This window comes from Haemaphysalis longicornis, unplaced genomic scaffold (genome assembly GCF_048455015.1).
Source record: "Haemaphysalis longicornis isolate Haplotype H1 unplaced genomic scaffold, Haemaphysalis longicornis Haplotype H1 scaffold_9, whole genome shotgun sequence".
Lineage (NCBI taxonomy): Eukaryota > Metazoa > Arthropoda > Arachnida > Ixodida > Ixodidae > Haemaphysalis > Haemaphysalis longicornis.
In genome coordinates this window covers 77,837,808-77,857,871 of record NW_027526460.1, presented here as the reverse complement: position 1 = coordinate 77,857,871, position 20,064 = coordinate 77,837,808, and the positions used below count along the sequence as shown (strand labels likewise).

The 20,064-nt window shown below is 48.9% G+C and overlaps 1 protein-coding gene across 1 annotated transcript; it reads right to left on the bottom strand.

Annotated features, from left to right (window-relative positions):
* Window positions 1–1,738: 1,738 nt before the first annotated feature.
* Window positions 1,739–17,494, bottom strand: LOC144151361 (uncharacterized). The gene is made up of 2 exons (XM_077682381.1): window positions 15,648–17,494; window positions 1,739–8,719 (listed from the first exon to the last, which is right to left on the bottom strand). The coding sequence occupies exons 1-2, from the start codon at window positions 17,262–17,264 to the stop codon at window positions 8,390–8,392; spliced, it is 1,947 nt and encodes a 648-aa protein (XP_077538507.1). The 5' UTR covers window positions 17,265–17,494; the 3' UTR covers window positions 1,739–8,389.
* Between the last annotated feature and the right edge of the window lie 2,570 nt (window positions 17,495–20,064).

The window sequence follows — 20,064 nt, the reverse complement described above, 5'->3', positions numbered from 1 at the left end:
AACATTTTGGCAGAACAGAACAAACGCCCCTGACTGAGGCAGAATTGTCAAAGCGCCTTCACTGGGTTCGTTTGCTGAACGCTGCCGTTAATTCTGGGCATGGAGGCTCAGTTAGCCACACTGAGAGCAACCCAGCGACGGCGGGCGGCGTGTCTTTAAAATTTTCAAAATAATGTTTAGAAATACCTTGTACAAATACTTGTGTTAAAAGGTTTTCAATACGTAAATAAACGTTTCAGCAGTTACAGTAGCTGCTAGGTTTGCAGGTCACGTGACATGGACACACATTGTAGTGTCAAGTTTCGACACTACGAACCGCCACCCTCCCGATTTCAGGAAGTTTGCTGCCACATTAAAATTATTTCCGCCAATTTGTTTAGAAATTGCTTGTGGCTACCGGGCAACATAAAACGCTGGCTTTCATATGAGCTAGAGAACATATACGCGACAAAAATCGGTCGTCCGTCCCCTTAAACAAACACAGTAAAAGAAGACGCAGACACGGGCGCTGCGTCTTCTTTTACCGTCTTTGTTTAGGCGTTGTTTTCACCGTTTTGTGATGAACCAACTAGCCCAAACTCAAACGTTTGTTCGATGAAACTGGTTCAACAAAAACGTTAGAACAGCAGTGAACAGAGTTCGAACACAACAGCACGCTGCAAAAGCCTATCTCCCATAAAACGCCGGCATTATTTCTGAAAGTTATTGCCACAAAGCACACTGAGGTTTGACTACTGCACCCGCGCGCTAGTTTTTGAGCTTAAAGAATTGACGGCGCCACAACGCACGAGGCAGTTCTTGAACGAGCGCACTATTTATAGTTGCAGAGCTTCGACATGAGACCGTAGCTGACTTGTCTTGTGAACACATGCTGGCATGTAAATATAACTCTTGCCATGTCCATTCCTACACTCGTCACGCTTTGTGCCGTGAGCGTGTGATGAGCGAACGGCAGGGTGGCCTTCTTTCACTCGCAGTGGGCAGCAATGAGGGCAATTCTGCTTTAGGGGGCGCACGGGTCTTTGGGACTGAAAAATTGCCCCAAAAAAGCATTTTTTAGCTATCACTTTTCTCTTGATTTGCAGCTTTTCTTCCAAAACTTCTGAACTTTGGACAATACCAGGCGCCATCCGTAATTCAACAGATTTTTCCATAATTCCCCACTTTTCCACGACGAGTGGTATTGCAGTGATAAGAAATCCTCGAGAGGAATATCGCAGCATGTAGTGCAGCTAGGAAGATCATTTCTTTTGCACTGTGAAGGTGAATGTTCATACCATTTAATAAGGGAAGCAGATTTTGCATTTTGTGTTTCAGTAGTTGCTTAATTAGCGTTATTTTGTATTGGTTAGCAGGAGTACTTCAAACATAGAAATTAGAATTGCAACAAAAAAAAAAAAACTGCTTCCCACATTATATTCTCCACAACTTGTGGTATCTATTCGTGCCTTGCTGGTAATTTTTTTGTTGAATAGCTTTTTCCCTATTGTTCTCAAGAACAATCAAGGAAGATTTTTAATTAACTTGGAAACTATTTACCTCACACCAAAACTAATTGGATATTTGAAATCAGCTGAGAAAAACTGAACAAGCCCATGAGGTTTCATCATAATTGGTTGGAAAGCAAAAAAAAAAAAAAGAAAGTTTCTAAGACCAGTGTGCCCCCTTAATCTAATTTTACTAACATACCGCAAAAATTGTTTCCGTGTAGTCCGCATTCTCTGGCATTAGGATACAGTTTAGCTGGAAAGCACACAACACTTTACTCAAACTTAATTTGACCACTGAGCTGGCACTCTTTCGTCCGTAATGGCAACAAAACGCAAATGAGTAAGGAACGTTGAAAACTGTGACTAATACTTGTAACTCCAAGTGTTCGTACCACTGCTGCCATCAGTCATTAACGTCGCTTCCGCAAGCTACACAAAGTGTTGCATAGCCTCCGCCACACGCCAGGCTCACGGCAGCTCGCAAGAGCAGCGCTTCGCTGCCGAACGAGATTTACACGCATACATGTAGCAAGGCAGTTGCCTTTGAGAGTTCCACAACGGCAAGATGGCCCACAGAAAGGGTAAAGTTGGGCCAACAAACGACATACATGACTCTGGTTACATCCAGACCACTGGGCAAGACATGCTTTGGCAATACTGAGAAGGACAGAAGGAAACAGTGAGGGAAAATAGGATTTTGAGCGAGCATTGTTTGTACGCGAGTTTCGGCCAAGAGCTGCAAAGTGGGTTTTGGCCTTAAGAAAGGATACCAGATCAATCAAATGTGCAAAAAAATTGCTTCTGAGCTGTATTGTAGAGTGTCCCCACAGCGGTTCCAATCCCAGTGACTAATGTGCTTGCCATGTTGTCTTTGGCTTGCTTTATAAAGTATAGCCTGCGAGCGTCCAGGCATGAACACTCGGCTTACGTCACCAGGTAATAAAGCATTGTTTCATAAGGCGAAAAAAAAAAAAAGGAAAAGAAAAGCATGCTAATTCAATCTGGCAAGGATCAGTTGATCACAATGTTCTAAAGAGACAGCCGTTGGTTGTGAAATACTAGACAGTCACTGTATTTACCCATTTCCAACGTGCCGCGATTCCAATGCGCACCTTATCTATGTGACCAAAAAATAAAAAAGACTGCAAGTTTGTCCGCAAATCCAACACGCGTACTATTTTAAGGCCTATTTTTCCCGAACGAAGGTGCGCGTTGGAATCGAGTAGGCATGGTACTCTAGCGTGTAACAATTACAGTTCTTATGGATGCGGACAAATTAAGCAGTTTCTGGTACAGCTAAAAAAGTAAGCTTTTGAGGCCAGACTCTACCATGGCACAACACCACAGCAAAACACAACTGGAACAACGTAAAAAAAAGAAAGATTGTTTTAACACAAGATCAACATCTTTTAACCAATAGTGATCACTTTAAGCACCAGTCACATAGAAATAATTGCTGAAGTAGCTGCGAAACCAGGACATTAAAATTCATCCAATAGAGAGCTGCACATTTTAAGCACGCTTGCCGATATACCAAATCACTCGTACAGTAGAACCTTGTTAGCCTGAACCTTTAACTTTTTTGAACCCCAAGCCAGTCAGTTAGTATTTTTACCGGCTCATCTCAAATGGTTTGCCAGGGCACTCTCTAAATAACTGAAATGTCACTGACAAAAACTCCACGAGGACACAATCACTGAAAGGTACACTGACAATCAGCATCGAATTGCGAGCCTGCAAATTGCCTTTTTTTAGGGATTACATTCACAAAACAGTCGAAATTTCTCCAAAATGGAGGGGAGAAATTGGCTGACAATTACTCCCTAATGCTCAGTGCAAACTGCAGTCTTCTCGGTGACGGCGCATAGCTGCTGCTTCGGCGGCGTGCACCTCTGGATTCTGGCGTCGATGGCGCTGAGCCTCTCTGCTCAGGCAGCTCACTACACTGCAGTGGCAGATGATGCGATCATGTCGTCAGCAAACGAACTACGGCATGCGCTAGTGTGGCACGCCACCGCCGTAGAGCACGCCTCACAAGATGGCCGCAGCATAGTGCCCTCCCCCTCACATCACCATGATTTCCCCCTCCACTTTCCTGCTCGCTCCATTTTCAGTGCCCTTTTTGTTCACCCAGTTACGACAAGGCCGACGGCAAGGCGAAACCACAGGAGAGGCACTTAAGCGCTGTGCTCTAAAACTTGAAAGTCAGAGCCGGAAGTTGGTGGACCTTGCATTACCCACCAATATCAACACTTCGGGAATTATTCCAATTTGTGTCCTCATCTAAACCGAACTTGACCCCAGAGCAACAGTGACAGGAATTGAAGGACAAGTTAGTTACGCGCACAGTTCATTCACCTGTTTTTCCAGAACAACACACTCAAAATGTCTGCACTTCAACGACACCGCATATTTGATGTTCATTTGTGCGACAAGCATTTTAGTTGTGTTTTGGTTACACCGAAAAATTTATTGCCACTGTTGCCAGACGTGCCCAAACTTTAGTCTGCGGCCTGTGCACTGAAATTTTCACCACTTTGCTTGGCGGGAAAGAAACGGCTCCCCTTGACTGCATTACTGCCACTTTTTTTCAATAGATTTTCATTCAGACTTCCAAGTCAACAGGGTTTTACTGTACCATAAGAGCTGGCAGGCCAACAATCTCGCCATGAAATTCACATGCAGTCAACAGAAAAAAATAAGACAAAGAAAAAGAGAAGCAGTGATTCATTACCATAGGCGAGTTCATGCCACATACTACCTCGTCAAAGTGGATATGCAGAGAGTCACATAATAAAGAACACAAACGTACATTCTCACAAATAATGCATCCAGAAACTTTGGCTGGTTGCTTTTATGACTTCTGCGACAGTACACGGCTCACACTTTGTCATGTCGTGCTCTAAATTACCAAAAGAGAGAGAAAACAAAAAATGAGGGTTGGGAAGGCATGCAAATACAGAGAAAGAAATTCCAGTCTTACTGGTTGACTTCTTAGCACACAACTCGTGATTCACTGCTCAACCCAAGGAAGCTCTGTAGCATATATGTTGAACGGGAAACAGTTTGTCACTGCTGTCCGTTTAGATGCAGCAGCTTGGGCATCAAGAGGGGGAAATTGGACTTCAAGGAAATTTTAAACACAACAAGGTAAGTAATGCGAATGCCAACCTAAGGGATGCCATCAGTGGCATAACACTTCAGCTTTTACACACACAAAACGAAAGGAAAAAAAAAAGAAGTAATTGCACGTGTGCACCGAGTACTAGTCGTAACGAAAGTGGTTTATACAACAGTGTAATAGCAGTTCCTCTTACCGTAAGTGGCGGTAGACTTGTACAGTGTTTGTAACAAAATAATTTCGTCTCCCCCTTCAACTTCACTACGGTTGATTTTGAACTCCGCGAAAGACAAAAGAGTGAAAAGGCACCCAGGAGGGAAACGGTGGAATGTTTGCTTGAGTCTAACGACCACTTGTTGAGCAATTCCAACTTATTTTTTTTTGTTTGTTTCTTTGCTTGCTTGGGTCTACTCGCTAGTGCGGAAACACCACGCCAAGAGCGCACAAAGGAATCATTCCGGGCATTGGAGTTGTTGAGCAATAACAGAACTTTCCAGTCTTTCCTATCCGCCATACGTGTACAGACGAATGTAACTTCAATCTTCAAACCGCCTGTTTAGAGGAGATCGAAAACAAACAACTCAAGCCAAACACTTTCTTCCTTTCTCTTGCCACTTGTCACTCCTTTCTCTCTTGCCACTCCAACCACTTGTGCATTATCAAATGCAACTTGGTTGACCATCGACCCCCGTTTTCTGGAATTCAGCAAGTACACTCTCCCAGCTTTATCAGCTCTGCACGGAACTGCAGAAGTTGTCAATAGCAATAAGAAATCCGCAAGCACAATAAAAAAAAAAACAGCCACAACACTCTGCCATCATGTGCAGCTGTTTTCCTTGATCGGTGGTCTTTTTCCATGCAGGAATCGTCAAATTTTCAGCTTTTGCGCTCGTTTGCCAACAAAACAGGGCCTAACAAACGAACTGGTGCTTTACAAGGCACCAGGTAAGACTGTCGTGACCAAATGAATTCCCCATATAATCTACAGGCAACGACCCAAAGCTACCTGCGAGACAACTTTGGCAGACCAGCGTAGAGACACCACATAACGTCAGAATCGCTTGAGACACAGTGACCGTACGCTGGCTTCTAAGGAAGAACAACACCCAGGTACGATGCGACAGGGACGTTTACGCACACACAACATCATCGGTCACGCACTCTGTTCTGGCAGGCTTCTACCCTTGCCGAAGCTTCGCGTTCAATGTGACGGTAGCTGGGCGGCGCTTGGCGCATTGATGCGTGTACTTATCTTTGAGAAGTACACCGTGCAGAGAGTCTCCTCAAACATTTCGGGCATGCTGACAGTAAGGAAGACCTGGTTCCCCAAAAGGAAGACCCAATACAATCTGGAAGTCTAGAACTGCACGCCTGCGACACTTACGCTGGTACCACAGTCGTGACAGTGCAACTCAAAACCTGCACAAGCGACAAAGGAAACGTTGGCTGTTCAGACCTAAGTTCCTGCGCACCAGATGCTAGAGGCTACACTGGGCCACAAAACCATGACTTCTGGTTTTATCGCCCCTTTGTTACAATTCGCAATTTGCGAGCACAAATGCAACACAGGCTGGCATGGGCTTTTCACATCTGGCTTTAGAACAGAGAATCGCTAATTCAGCACAGAGCATCATTTGACACCAAAATGAGCATATGCTTTTCTATGCTCTCCTTGTTCGAGCGTTGAAGGAAACGCCGCTGAAGTTTTGAATCAAGTGTCAGCATGCCCTGTCCTGCCTTCTGAAGACCTTAACACAAAGCCGCGCCAGAACAGAGTGCGGACCCAAGAGAGATGCAACAACTTCCGAGCCATTACCGGCAAGAAAGGGAAGCACAGCTTAATTAAACACCTGCCTCACCACATCCTTCAGCAGTGCTACGCCAGCAACTCAACCATCTCCCAACACCTGACTCCGTGGCTCCCGTGCACGCTGAGTGACTCAGGTCAGTGCAGCCCCGATGGTGGCTCAGTTTAGCACAGTATATCCTCAGGTACGTTTCCGCCAGCAAAGTGAAATTTTCGAGATCACTTGCTTCAAAAGGCAAAGTGCTACCAGTATTTCGCACTGGAATTGATGATACTCAATGTCAGCACAGAGCCAGCTGCTAATTTGAAGTGCACACATATCGAGGAGAATCGGAGCCTAGCACATATTCCGTCCAGCTGGACTGGACCATGCTGGGTTGACCACGCCAATCTCAAACAGACGCCAACTAGCCCTCGACAAGCCATGCAGGCTACCCGCAACGACACCTGCCCAGAGGGCCACAAAGTTGCCCCCTCTCCGAGTTCTAAAGTGTTCAGATCCGAGTTCTGCTGTTACCGCTTGGCAGGAATTAACAGCATTGAAAGACTGGCATTTACACACGCTCGCAACATCTCCCAGCCCTAGCTGCTGCGCTTTCAAACAGCAGGTTACCACGTAGGACTTCATTATCTTCCGCATACATCAGGCCCCCTGAACTCTTCAACCAACTCACCGACATGACTGAAAGACTGATAGCGCATTGATTGCAGAAGCCATGAGCGTTCCCTGCTATCTGCTGTCATTCAGAGTAAGAAACTCACGACTCCAACACCATTGACTACACAGCTTTGAAGCGTATCACGGAATGCGACAGAAAGACTGAGGCTGGGTTCGGGCTGTCGTAACACGTCAAATCTTCCCTGTACCTTCCAAGCTGCTTGCTACTGTGTCCTGTTGGGCAATCTACGAAAGACACAACAGCAACGCAATCTTTCCAACGAATGTCAGGAAATTTTGAAGGCAGCTTTGTCTTTGTGTGCCGTCAAAAGCACGTGCCATTCAATCACGTGCTGTGGAGACTCTCAAGACAGGCACCAGCTTTCTTTTGTCCCATGCCCTGAACCTCCTCCACGCAATTTTTTTTTTATTCAATTTATATCTCAATCTCTTTTCATTTTGACAACAGCTGCTTACAGAAACCAGTGGTGTGAGAGAGCTCACTGGATTCCTTACCACCAACAATAAGGCTAACAATGTAGCGCCCCAACGTTACAACAAGCGACTCCGTAGATTTTGAAATCATGTTACATTGAACAAATGAGGAAGCTTAAGCCTCAAGGTAGTTCCACCCTTGGTTGTCATGGCAACGCTGCAAAGCACCGGCATCCAGTGTCAGTAATATGCCGCAACGCTTTTCGTTCACATTTTTTTTTTCATTTCTCGCTGAAACCGCACCACGCCATAACAGAGCGAGAAAGGGAGAAAAACTAAATAAGACTTTTTTTTTCTCCCAACTTTCCAAATTTGGAAATGACGACACTCGCAAAGCAGCCTCAAAATTTCACCGATAAGATGAAACCTAAAACCAACCGACTTAATTATTACGTCATTCCCACTTCCTCCCCCTCCCACTTTTGTTTTTTGCAAGGATTAAGCTACGAAAAACAACAGCGGCTCAGAATTCCATTCCATCCCGCATCTAACTTCAGGCAGCAGCAAATGTCACCGATAAGGTCAAACCTAAAATAAACCGGCTTAATTAAGTCCCACTTCCTCCCCCTCCCACTTTTGTTTTTGGCAAGGATTAAGCTACAAAAAACAACAGTGGCTCGGAATTTTGTCCCAGCCCATGTCTAACTTCAGGCAGCAGCAGCAGCAGCAGCATCAAAACATTCTTTCCTTAATCCTCGCCATTCTCACTCCCACTTCCAAAGACCCAACCTCCCCAGTGAAGCAAGAAACAAAGACAAACGCGGCTGCCTCTCCCTACTTCCTCTCGCCGAGTTATGACGGGACGGCCAAGCAGCCACTCAGCCCTTGAGGGCGACGACCTCCTCCCCGACCATCGGCTGAGGCTGCCGATTGTAGGGCTTGGCGAGGCCGATGAAGTTGGACGCCCGGCAGAGGATGCTCAGCTCGTTGGTGAACACGATGCTGGGGCTGGCGTTCTCGCCGTTGCTGCCATCGAAGTGGATTCGGGGCCGCGGGGGCCGCTGGGTCAGGGGCCGCAGTCCGGGCGCGTGCACGTGCAGTGCCTGCAGGCGAGGCAGGCGGGGCAGCAGGGTGTCCAGCAGCTGGCGCCGATCCGACGGCGGCAGCTGAGCGTTGGTCGTCAGGCAAAGCAGCTCCAGCGAGGAGGCCTGCACGGAGAAAGGAGAAGGGGGAGGCGAGAAAAACGGGCCTGGTTTAGCACTTGTAAGCCTAGTTATTGCGAGCGAAACGTCTGTTTGGCTGGATTTTGCAAAGACTACGCCCACAGTGGGCCTCTTCATTTACAGTATCGGACTCACTAGCGTCACTAGATAAGATACGGAGTGCCGTCACAAGTGAGCAACGGCGGCCATTTTGGTGTTTATCAGTGTTGCCAGACTGGGCTTCTGCGGCCTCGCTGCTAACGATGTCATTTGTAAGCAACACTGCCAAAGACGCAGCAACATGGCATCTTTGGACATATTTCTGCCACTGAAATGCTGCGAAGCGCGTTATCTTGTGATTACCGTACAGAATGACGGCAGTTGCGCGCAGCCGCAGAGCAGAGAGTACAAGCTGAGGCTATCACAGTTGACTGACAGAAAACGCATACACAACAAAATGGCAGCACCCATGAACCGCCGCACTGTAAACAAATGTCACGTGATATGAACTGACCAATGATCACGGCGGCGGCACAGAACAACAGGAGAAAAGTGTGCCGATACTCCGTAACCTTATCTAGTGACACTAGGACTCACCACGGATAGTCAGCGGGTATTCCGAGGATTCCCCCCGCCATAGGAATATACGTGAGAAACGAATGCTGGACTGCTTCTCAGGGAGTCCACGATGAGTCCGAGAGTGACAATCGAAGAGCCCCAGCCTTTCGTGAAAGTTACACCACTGGATGACCGGATTCAGCCTGTTTCTTGTGACAACCTAGCCGGCACGCCATCCATGGTGAGACTGAGCAACCCATAGAGTTTCTTAGTAAAGTGTACTAGACAGGAAACTGCACCTGGGAATCCATGTCGCCGGGGGGGGGGAAGGGGGAGGGGGTTATGGAAAGACCACAACCTCTGGCTTGAGATTGGCATGACAATTGGTAAGCGCTTCGTTTGGGATTTGCTTTCTTCACTGTGCATTAACAAGTTTATGAGCTAGCCGAAATCGTCCCTGTTCTGTGGTAGCAGTGAGCCGTGGCAAGTGCATGTTCGGTGAAAGAGCAGGCAGTGCGTGATCGTACCGAATGTTGGTCATGCCGGAGTAGAAGGAACATATGACTCGGCAGGTAATATGCCGCTGCCAAACTTGCAGCTGACGAAAAAAAAAAAAAAACCAAACATACTTCGACTAGGGCAAGATACGACAGATATGGGCGCCTGTATCCGTCCTGGCTTGTGTTTGTCCACGACTGTTTAACGCCATGTTTTCTTTTTTCTTCAAGTATGAACCAACTCGCTCAGCAATAAGTTTTGTTAACCTGTAGCTGATGGTCGGCGCACCGGTTCACCACAAAGGCGACATTTTCATAGGCACGCTCAAAAACATTTCCAAGCTCTTCAAACAACTTATTACGTGAAATAATGATGAAATTAATAAAATAAAAGCCTCTAATGAGTGTCCCCCAAGATATTAACATCATTGCTAACTACCAGTTTGGCCTGTGGAATAGTAGGCAGAACCGTTCCGGCAAAATACGCTTTACTTCCTTTTTTCTTAGCTTTAATTAAAAACTAGCCTTTTTTATTTCCCACTTATATAATACAACACCATTCTTTGCGTTTTTGTGGCACTGTGTTAGAACATACAACCACTGAAACGTTTCAATCCAAGCCAATGACAAAACGAAGGCGAGCGCACGATATAAAAGGTGGCCCATGACGACACAGACGGCCTTAATATGAGCCGCATTGACGCTAGCGCCAGATTCCTGTCTAGTGTATATAGTAAGAAACTCTATGGAGCAACCAAACGCCGTCAAAGCAGCCATTAAACCCTCGGCCAGTCACTTGGTATTGCAGCAGCAAGGCTCCTGCGAAACCTCTCTGCAGAGGATCACGTGGCATGACGTTACACCTGCCACCCTTGTGCTCCTGCAGCTGAAGGTAAATGCAACGCAATGAACGACCTTGCGAGACATGGTGCAGTAGTGCTTTTGCTCTAAAAACTTTGGGGTGCCAAGCTCGTAAACTCGAAGGTCAAGTGCAGTTCCAAATTTCACGTTGAAGCGAGTGTGAGAGACAACAAAGATGGCTGCCGGAAACAGGTCCAAGGGTGCAATTTTCCCTTACTCCCGTGCAGATTTTTTTGTTGTTGTTCCAGCATTTAATGGCGGTGTTTCGCACTATTGCTGTTGGTCAAATCATCCGGAGTGAGGACCAATGTGGTATTTCGATCAAGGTGAAAGGCTTTTCCAGCATGAGGTTATCGAGGAAACTGCACTTTCAGAACAGAATTGCGCTGCCTGAAAAGTGCAAGCACCCTTGGGCATCACTGAGTTGCCACTACGGATAAGACTGAGCGTGGTTTTTGATGACATCCTATGAATAAAGAGCGCTACGAAAATGCCTAGATTAATGACGACCCAGTGTGAATATGAACTACAAAAAAGAATCAGTTTAGGCTGAACAGAAGGAGGCACAACTGTTTGCTTGTGTTGCCCCTTCCTGTTATTTTTACTTTTTGTTTTTTTGCACTGCGCAAAAGCGTCTTTTTTTTTTTTTTTCGTAGCGGAGAACCTGCATTGCTTACAAGCCAAAAACTGCTCAGTGAAAGAGCATTTCAAATGATTCCTCATGAGAGAAGGAACGCAACATTCCGTTGTTGGAGTTTTCTGAAGTAATATCAGGGCACAGTTAGGTCACATTGGAATTGTTTTAGTATTAGTATCCACAGCAGTGATTCACTGACTAACGGTACGTTCCCAGCTGAAACTCGCGCATATCACACAACGACCGTTGACACACGTCACACGGTACGGTGATGTGCATACTTGCTACCAGCAATGATACAACTGTGGGTCCCGGGGTTGTTTCCCGCTCTTAAATGACTCTTGTTTTATTTTCTTAATGCTTGCAACAAACACTAGCACTTAAAGTATATCGTACTATTGTGACAAGGACAGGTAAAAACCGCTGTAAAGCACTTGCTGTCGACCTGAAACTGTTTTATAACCATTTTGAATTGTGGTAAGAGAAGAAAATAACGACATCAAAAAGGGCTGTTTTAACAGCAGACCTGTTTAAAGGGGCCATTCAGACAAAACACAAGTTTAGTTCGTTTGAAAGAATGCCTCGTTAGAACCATACTTGCCCCACTTTTAATGCAAACTTTGCTCAGATAAGCTACATAATTAGGAAAAAAGGGAATGGCCATGAGACCCACTCGCTCATTTCCCGCAACAGAACCTATGATGTCATATGCGACAGCTCTGCGATTGGCTGAGGCCACCAAAAGCAAACGCCAATTAGACAGGGCTTACAAGCTTGCCGAACAAGCTATTTGTGCCTAAATTAAGGGCACATTCTTCTTATAGCAGTAAGAATGGTGGGGTAAACAGTGGAAGTTATAGAAGTGCCGATGCACACTACTGTTGGTACTGCGTGCACTATGCTTGTTTTAGCTGCACAGCCCTGTGGCGCTTTGGGGTTGTTCCAGACGACACCGGCCGAATGGCGTAAGCAACGGTGGTGTCTTATGTGACAATATTTGTCAAGCGAACACCATGTTTCATGGAACGATTATTTTCAACCTGAACAAAAACAAGCCACGCATAAGTACGGTCAAAAACAAAGCATAGGCAGAAAACGGCCCTTCGCTGGATGGTGGCGCCATCTATGTTGACTAGAGGTAAACGATCAGCTGGAGAGCGGTTCTTGCGATGTCAGTGCAGACGCCTTGAGAACACACGATTTAGTTGGAGAATCAAAATTTTAACTTACATTGATTAATTTCTCAGTGAATAAAGCGTCGTTTGCTTCCGGACAAGCGGTGGAGGCACTATAAAACACAGAATCTTCCGAATAAAACAAACTTGTATTTTTCTGCATGGCCCCTTTAATTTAAGCGCTCGTGTTGTCCCCTTCTTGTGTATCATCTGTCTGTCCTTTCCAGAAAAGCTTTGTGAAGGTGGCAATCAAATGCATTCAGGTGGTAGAACACAGAACGGGGGATTTTTGAGCCAAGTGTGAGCCCCATACGTTGTACGGATAATTTGTAAACAATTTTTGAAGATAGCCTTTCTCAGCCGATGAGCGCGACACCGCAGCGCCCGATCGCTGCTGACGCAACGGCGAGGCACCCACTGATTCGCCCAATCGCCGGCGAGGTCGGCTACCAACGACGTCACTGCCATTGGCTTCCAGCTGCTCTTTCTGCTTCCTGTGCGATCCCGAGTAGGCATAGAGTACCGGATTTCTGCAGCGATGTTATGATACGAGCGCTCCGCATCCTCTGGATCTGGATAAAGATGAGTTATCCGTGCCACGTCATTGGCTGCGAAGCGAGCGACTGGAGTGGTGTCAAAATGAAGCAAGATACGGACGATTGCAGACTGTGCAAAGGCAAAGGCAGGTCCGCAGCGATTGACGCGTGACTAGGCGCAGGAATGTAGCTAGCGCAGAACGGAAGTTGAGTGTCGCAATGTCACATGGCTATTCCCAGTGTTTCCAGATGCTTTGAAAGAAGCAGAGAGGGAGGAGGAATCGATCGGCAAGGGGGGAGAGGTGCATTTAATTGCTTCTTGCGCAGCTAATACTGAATGTATATCAATAATCTCAATGGCATCGCATCGCTATATTGGTGCTACACGAAATACAGGCCTTTTGTAACTTTCACGAAAGGCTTTTCTGGGTCCCTTTAAGTAGCGCTTGAAACGGTATGACAGCAGAGAAGACACACACAATGGCTCCAACTCGCTACTGATTTTATTACGCATAAACACAAATATATACTCAGAATGAACACGTGTCCAGGTCAACCCCGCGAAAGTGCGGTTTGATAAACACAAAGGTTACAGGATTACGATTCGAAAAACAGATTCAACGAACCCCCGCCGCGGTGGCTCAGTGGCTAAGGCGTTGTGCTGCTGAGCACGAGGATTCGATTCCCGGCCGTGGCGGTCGCTTTTCTGATAGAGGCGAAAAGCAAAAATGCCCGTGTGTATGAAATTTCGGCTCACATTAAAGATCCCCAGGTGGTCAAAATTAATCCGGAGCCCTCCACTACGGCGTGCCTCATCGCCTGTGTTGCGTTGGCGTGTTAAACCCTACAATCAATCAATCAGATTCAACAAACAACCCACAAAACACCTAAGTTAATGCATTTGATAAGAACAGAAATTCCTTTTCATGTAGTGCCACCAATGCATGGCTGACAGACTTTTTATCGTGCTTTCTTATATGGAAAGCTTCAATTATCTCACGTATAACGTACATATCAGCCAGTCAGGCAGGTGCATCAATGTTCGAGTCATGGAGTACCGGAGGTCACTCAAGAACAACCCTCATGCACATATCACCCGGCATTGTGCGACCCACACAGATAAGGACCAAGCGCAATGTTGTCCACTTTTTGAAAATACCAGTGTTGTGGTGGCACAATCACCAATTGACATGCGAGATAATTGAAGCTTTCTATATAAGATAGCACGTAGAAAACTGTCAGCCACGCGTCGGTGGCACTACATGAAAAGGAATTCGTTCTTATCAAATGCATTAACTTAGGTGTTTTGTGGGTTGTTTGTTGAATCTGTACAGTGTAATGTTGTGTTTTTCGAATCGTAATCCTGTAACCTTTGTGTTTATCAAACCGAACTTTCGAGAGTTGACCTGGACACGTGCTCATCCCGAGTATATATTTGTGTTTATGCGTAATAAAATCAGTTGCGAGTTAGCGCCGTCGTGTGTGTCTTTTCTGCTGTCGTCCCGTTTCAAGCGCTACTTAACGATGTAGCTCTACCTTCCGTTATACCCTGGACTGAGATTCTACCACTGTGCCTAAAGATACATCCGACTTACTAGGACCCTGGAGGCTAAAGGTACGTCACAACAAGGTATAGTAAATAAATAAAAAAACGTGACTCTGGCCAGTCAGTGAGTGGAAGCAGTTTGGACGTCAGGGTAAAAACCGAGACCAACTGCTCTCGCTGCAAGCTGTGAGGCAGACTGAAAGCATAGAGTGTACCTGGACTGCTTGGAATAGAAAAGTTGGTGTTTCCAACGAGCCAATACTGGCAACATCCGTTGCATTTTGAGGTGGAAACAATAGGGGTGGGGGTCTAGGTGCAGAAGTGTAATCAACCTGCTATGACACTCACGGGCGTTCTCGGGGAGTGTCAACCGTTTCAAAGGGGTATAGATACAGATCCAATCCAATCCAATCCCATCCAATGAGGCTCCTGTTCTGGGTACCCTCAACGCCCTCTTTGATCCGTGTGTGTGCGACAACGTATCTTCAGCCTCTGGGATCCAGGTACATCAAACATGCCTTCGGAAACAGCGATAGAACCACAGTCCAAGGCATGTCTGATGTACTTTTAGAGTCTGGGATGAACAACGTTCGACGTAATTTCAGACGTGGCATTGTAATAAACAGGGAAATGATGATGACGATGCGCTGAAATTACTGCACAAACTTTTAACCACTTACGTTCTTGTACCACGTGCTGCATGCTTCAGGGGTTAACACACAGACCGACTTTTGGGAGCGATGCGACAGGCGTAACTTGACAGTTTACAATGGACTTGTAGTTTGGGCAACAGCTCATGCCATGGGGCCCCTCAATCACTGTCGCTAGCTTGTGGGCTGCTTCTGGATGGCCTGAGGCGAGCAATAGTGACAGAGGGGCCTAGAGGGGCCTGGTTTACAGCGGCTAACTAGTCTACTGTTAGCTATTTAGTTACTCTTGTTGTGTTGCTTGCAAAAATCACTCTATGTGGTTACTCCTTTATGCGGATGAAGCGCGTGTTCGTTTTGTACCTGTAAAAACTCAGCGTATAAAACAACACTGCAAGTACTTTTCCAGGAGCCAGCAAGGCGTGCATCCCAGTCTTCTAGGACAAAGAGTAGTTAGTGGTGACACATGCGGCGCACCTTCGTGAGCTGGTCGAGCAGCAGATGCGAGCCGAGCATGAGTGCGGCGTGCTCCATTTTGAGGACGCGGAGGCCGGCCGCGTGCGCAGCGAGCACCGTGCCCAGGCCCTGCGCGTAGCAGCACAGGCCCCTGCGCCCCAGGTGCGCCAGCCGCAGCTCCCGCACGCGACAGCCGCCCAGGAAGGACACGCTGTGCACGTTGCTCAGGCCGCACAGCGTCAGCCGCCGCAGGGGCCCCAGCCGCGACAGCGGCGCCAGCGACGACGCGTCGCACGTGCGCGGGTCGCTGCACACGGCGCACACGCTGTGCGCGGTCGTCGCGCTGCCGCGCACGTCCAGCTCCTGGAGCGCGAACTTGCCCCGGGACAGGTCCTCGAGCGAGTTGGGGTCGGCCAGCGCGCACGCCGGCAGCGACAGCGCCCGCAGGTGGCGCAGGCACGCGGCCAGCACCGCGCAGCACGACAGGTCGGGCGTGAAGTGGAAGCGGCTCAGGTTGAGCTCCCTCAGCGCCTGGCAGGCGCTGAAGAGCGACCTCAGCGGCGCCTCGTACAGGGCGCCCACGCCCGGAGGGAACGTGGGCCGGTTCAGCGGCAGCGGCGACAGCAGCGTCAGGGAGTCCAGCGACGACCACCGGTCCGTCCGGGCGGCGGCGGCCGAGAGGTGGTACGGCTCGTCCACGGTGACGCACAGCTGCCGCATGGACTCGGCGGGCGAGGGGTCGCACGCGGGCAGCAGCTCGGAGAGGTGGACGCAGCTTCGCGACTTGCGCGGGCGCAGGCGCAGCGCGACGTTGTTGCAGAGCGTCGCGTAGCCCCGGAACGCCTGCACGAGCGGCTCGTCGCTGCCGAGCAACAGGTGCCACAGCTCGCGCGACTCGATGAACGCCGAGCGAGACGCGTACGGGCAGCGGCCCCGCGCCGCGTCCGTCGTGTACGTGAAGCTCTCGAGCTCGGTGAGGGGTCGGTCGCCGTACGCGGTGGGCGCGCCCGACGTGCAGTCGTCGCAGCTGCCCAGCACGTGCACGTGCAGGGTGCGAAGGTGCGGGCAGCGGGGAAGCAGTCGGCACAGGGTGTGCACGTGAATGCTGCTTTCCACGAGCTCGACGTACATGGACCGGATGGACGACATGCGACGGTTGTTGTTGCCGTCGAGAACCTGGAGCGCGGGAGTCGCCTCGTCCCGGCCATCGCGGCAGCCCAGCAGCGACCAGTGGAGGAGCTCGAGCTTGGGCAGCCGGCTGAGAACGAGGGAAAACAGCGCCCGGCTGCTAAGGCGGCAGTTGACGCATCGGAGCGCCGTCAGGTTGGCACAGCGTCCCAGCGCCTGCTCGACCGTCGCCGAGTACGGCAGGACGCAGTTGGTGAGGTCCAACTCCGAAATGGCCGCGGCGCGAGGCGCGCGCACGAAACGGCCTAGCACCTCGTCGGATAGAGTCTCGGCGCCGAAGCGGACCTTGCCCACGACCTCCCGGTCGCTCGTCACGCTCGCGAACCGCGGCGAGACGTCGTCGAGGGCGAGCAGGTCTTCGGGGTCCACGAACCTCAGGATCCGCGTCCAGATCTCGTCCGGAAGAGCGAGGAAGTCCGCCTCCTCCTGACATGCGCCGACGTCCTCCATTTTCGTCTCCTCGGCTCGCTCTCGGCGGCTGTGCCGACGCGCGACGATTCTCAGCCTATTGTTGTCGTCGGGCGGATCATATCTTCGATGGGAACCGGCGCGTTCACTCGACACGGGGAATACGCCGCCGAAGGGGTCTCGGTTTACCGAAGTCGCCTACGCGTCGGAGTGGTGGCCGCCCGTAGGCGGTCATATGGGGAAGTCGGCGAAGTAATGAAAAACAAAGCCACGTGACCTAAAAAACAAATCAGCGGGGATCGGCTCGGCTCGGCTTTGCTGTTTTTGAAAGGGTGAAAACGAAACTGACGTAATGCTGTCTGCTTTCCGACCTTCCCAGGAAAGTTCTGTGGCACTGTACGTGGGCATCCTGAATTCCGATGTATTGGCTCAGCGATGCGCTTTCCCTCTGCAATTATTATACTGTGGCGAGTTTTCTGTAAGGTTGCCCACATCCGCATTCTAGCCGTCCCGGCGGACAAATCCGGGGCGGAATTAAGTTCAGCAACAAAAAAATTTGCCATTGCCTTTAAAGGAGCCATGAAGACAAAATACAAGTTGGGTTTATTAGAAAGACTGCTTAGTCCCGATAACAATGATACCAATACAGTCGCGACCCCCTAGCCAATTTCCCACAACTTTTCTATGACGTCGCGGAACCTTGTTTGTGCGATTGGCGGCCGCCTAACTGACCGCCTGTAGCGACGACACATGACTGGACGTCTGCAATGGGGCCTCTAGTTCCATTTGACCGCATCACTTGAATGCTAACGTGGCTAACGTGCATTTAACGCACTGAAAATGATGTTTTATTGGGCCTCCTCGATTATCAGTCCCGGATCGCCCGCAGACTGCCCGAGAAGCGATCCGGCGCTCGTTTTTTTCATGTATTTCTATGAGGCGTCCGGTCCGAGGGCAGTCCTCTGACTGCCCGCGGACCGTCCAGGACTGGTAAATCGAGGAGGCCCATTGCCCATATTGTTGGCCCGTATGACGTCATTCTTACTCATAACACCTCACTGTGGCGCAAAATTTGAAAGTTTTTGAATACTTTTTGCTTTTTTTTTGTTAAAAAACACATTTTTGGGCCGTAATGGAGCTGAGTGAGATACTGAATCCTAGTTCTTTCAAATTACACGAAGTTGTATTTTCTCATCAGAAAAAAAAGAGAAAAGAGCGAAGTGATGATGCAAAGGCAACTGTGTTACGGAGTGTGAAGACTGGACTAGTCGATTTCATTCAGCTCAAACATATGCTGAAGGGTGTATACTTGCATGCGCAATAAAAACAGAAGAGGATGCTCAGGGGGAGAGGGCAAAAAATCCCTTTATTTCCACATTCCCAAAGGAAGTTGGCTCGGGAACGCGTAGTGGTGGCATTCATAAATGTTCGCATTATTTTATTCAGTTTTAGACCCACTTTCTGGGTGATAGCGGGGCCGGAGCTATCACATAAAGATAAGCGTTAAAAACATAAACGAAGACAACCACGTCAGAGTTTCAGCGGTCTGCAGGCTGGCGGAACCTGCCGAGTTTGATATCGTGCTGCCTAATTAACACGCATGAAAAAAAAAGACTAATTGATATCTCACGATTGCGCAGGTTCCCTGTGTTGCAGGTCGCTAAGCCGCGCCATGAATTTGTTGCGGTGTTGCCGCTACCATCATTAGCAGAGCGCTGCCTCCACATAATATAGTTATCGGTCACACGTCACCTTGGCCTTGGCAGGCAATTGAGCCTGTGGGAGAGCCTGGCGACAGGGGGGTATCGAAATCTTCCTGGGGGGGGGGGGGGGGGGGGGGGGGGGGGCGGGGTGCCTGTGGTTGCAGCATCTTATCTGGGGGGCAGGTGTCGAATTCCTCCTGTGGGGGTGTTGGGAGGGTGTTAAAGGGGGAGGGGGGGATCCCTGCCTGGCGACCAGCGACTCCTGGCATCCAGAGCGATGGCTCTCTGCTCACCTCATGGATCCCCGGACTAGGGAACCACTCCCACTTCAGAAAGTTAATAATTCGTTTCTCTCTCTCTGTCTTTCTCTCAGGAACACGCAGAAACACCATGCCTGGCTGCCGCGCTGGCCGGGCACATGCTTTGCGCGATGGACCGTACTCAAGAATTGCTATGGGTAAATGCAGGCTCAGCAGCACCGTGACATCAGTCACCTACTAAATTTTGCCTTGTGTCTTTACGAATCAGAACTTGCAAGCATATAGGTGCCTGTAATAAAATATGGGTCGGATAAAGCCTATTGGTTTTGGTCTGTGCCCAGACAGGACGTCCTGCTTCGCCTCTGTGCGTGTCGGCGAATCTTGAATTGCCTTACAATAGCCGAAGGGTAAGGGAAGTTGTATTTGGATGCGGTTAATAATAAGCCGGCCTCGCTGGCGGAACCCAGGAACCTGTCCTCTAAAATTCACGATTATCGAAGTATACACGTACGGCTGCAAGGTTTTTTTATGTGTGCATTTTTCGTAAAAACTGGAAATAAACGTATTTCAGTAAGCAGAGGGTCGTACTTTTCTAGGATGCACTGTGCCGCCACTCGCCCCTTTTCCTCGTTCTCTCCCTAAGCCGGAAGTTGCGCCCCTTAAGGCTCTCCTATTGGCTAGTCGCTCAGGCCACTTCCGGGAGGTGAGCAACTTTTAGAACCGAGCGATTCGATGAGCGATTTGGTCCGCGGCGAAAAGTAGTTCGTCGCTAGTCGCGACGCTCCCCAAATCGCTTGCAAAGTCGCTCAATGTGGTTAGCGCTTCCTTCACTAGGAATGGTTTCACAACATCGCCCCTCGTTTTCCCCGAAAACGAGCA

Coding starts and splice junctions, on each gene's coding strand:
- LOC144151361 (XM_077682381.1), bottom strand. CDS start 17,264: ATGGAGGACGTCGGCGCATGTCAGGAGGAGGCGGACTTCCTCGCTCTT. Junction 8,720..15,647: donor TGCTCGACCAGCTCACGAAG/GTGCGCCGCATG, acceptor TTCTCCGTGCAG/GCCTCCTCGCTGGAGCTGCT.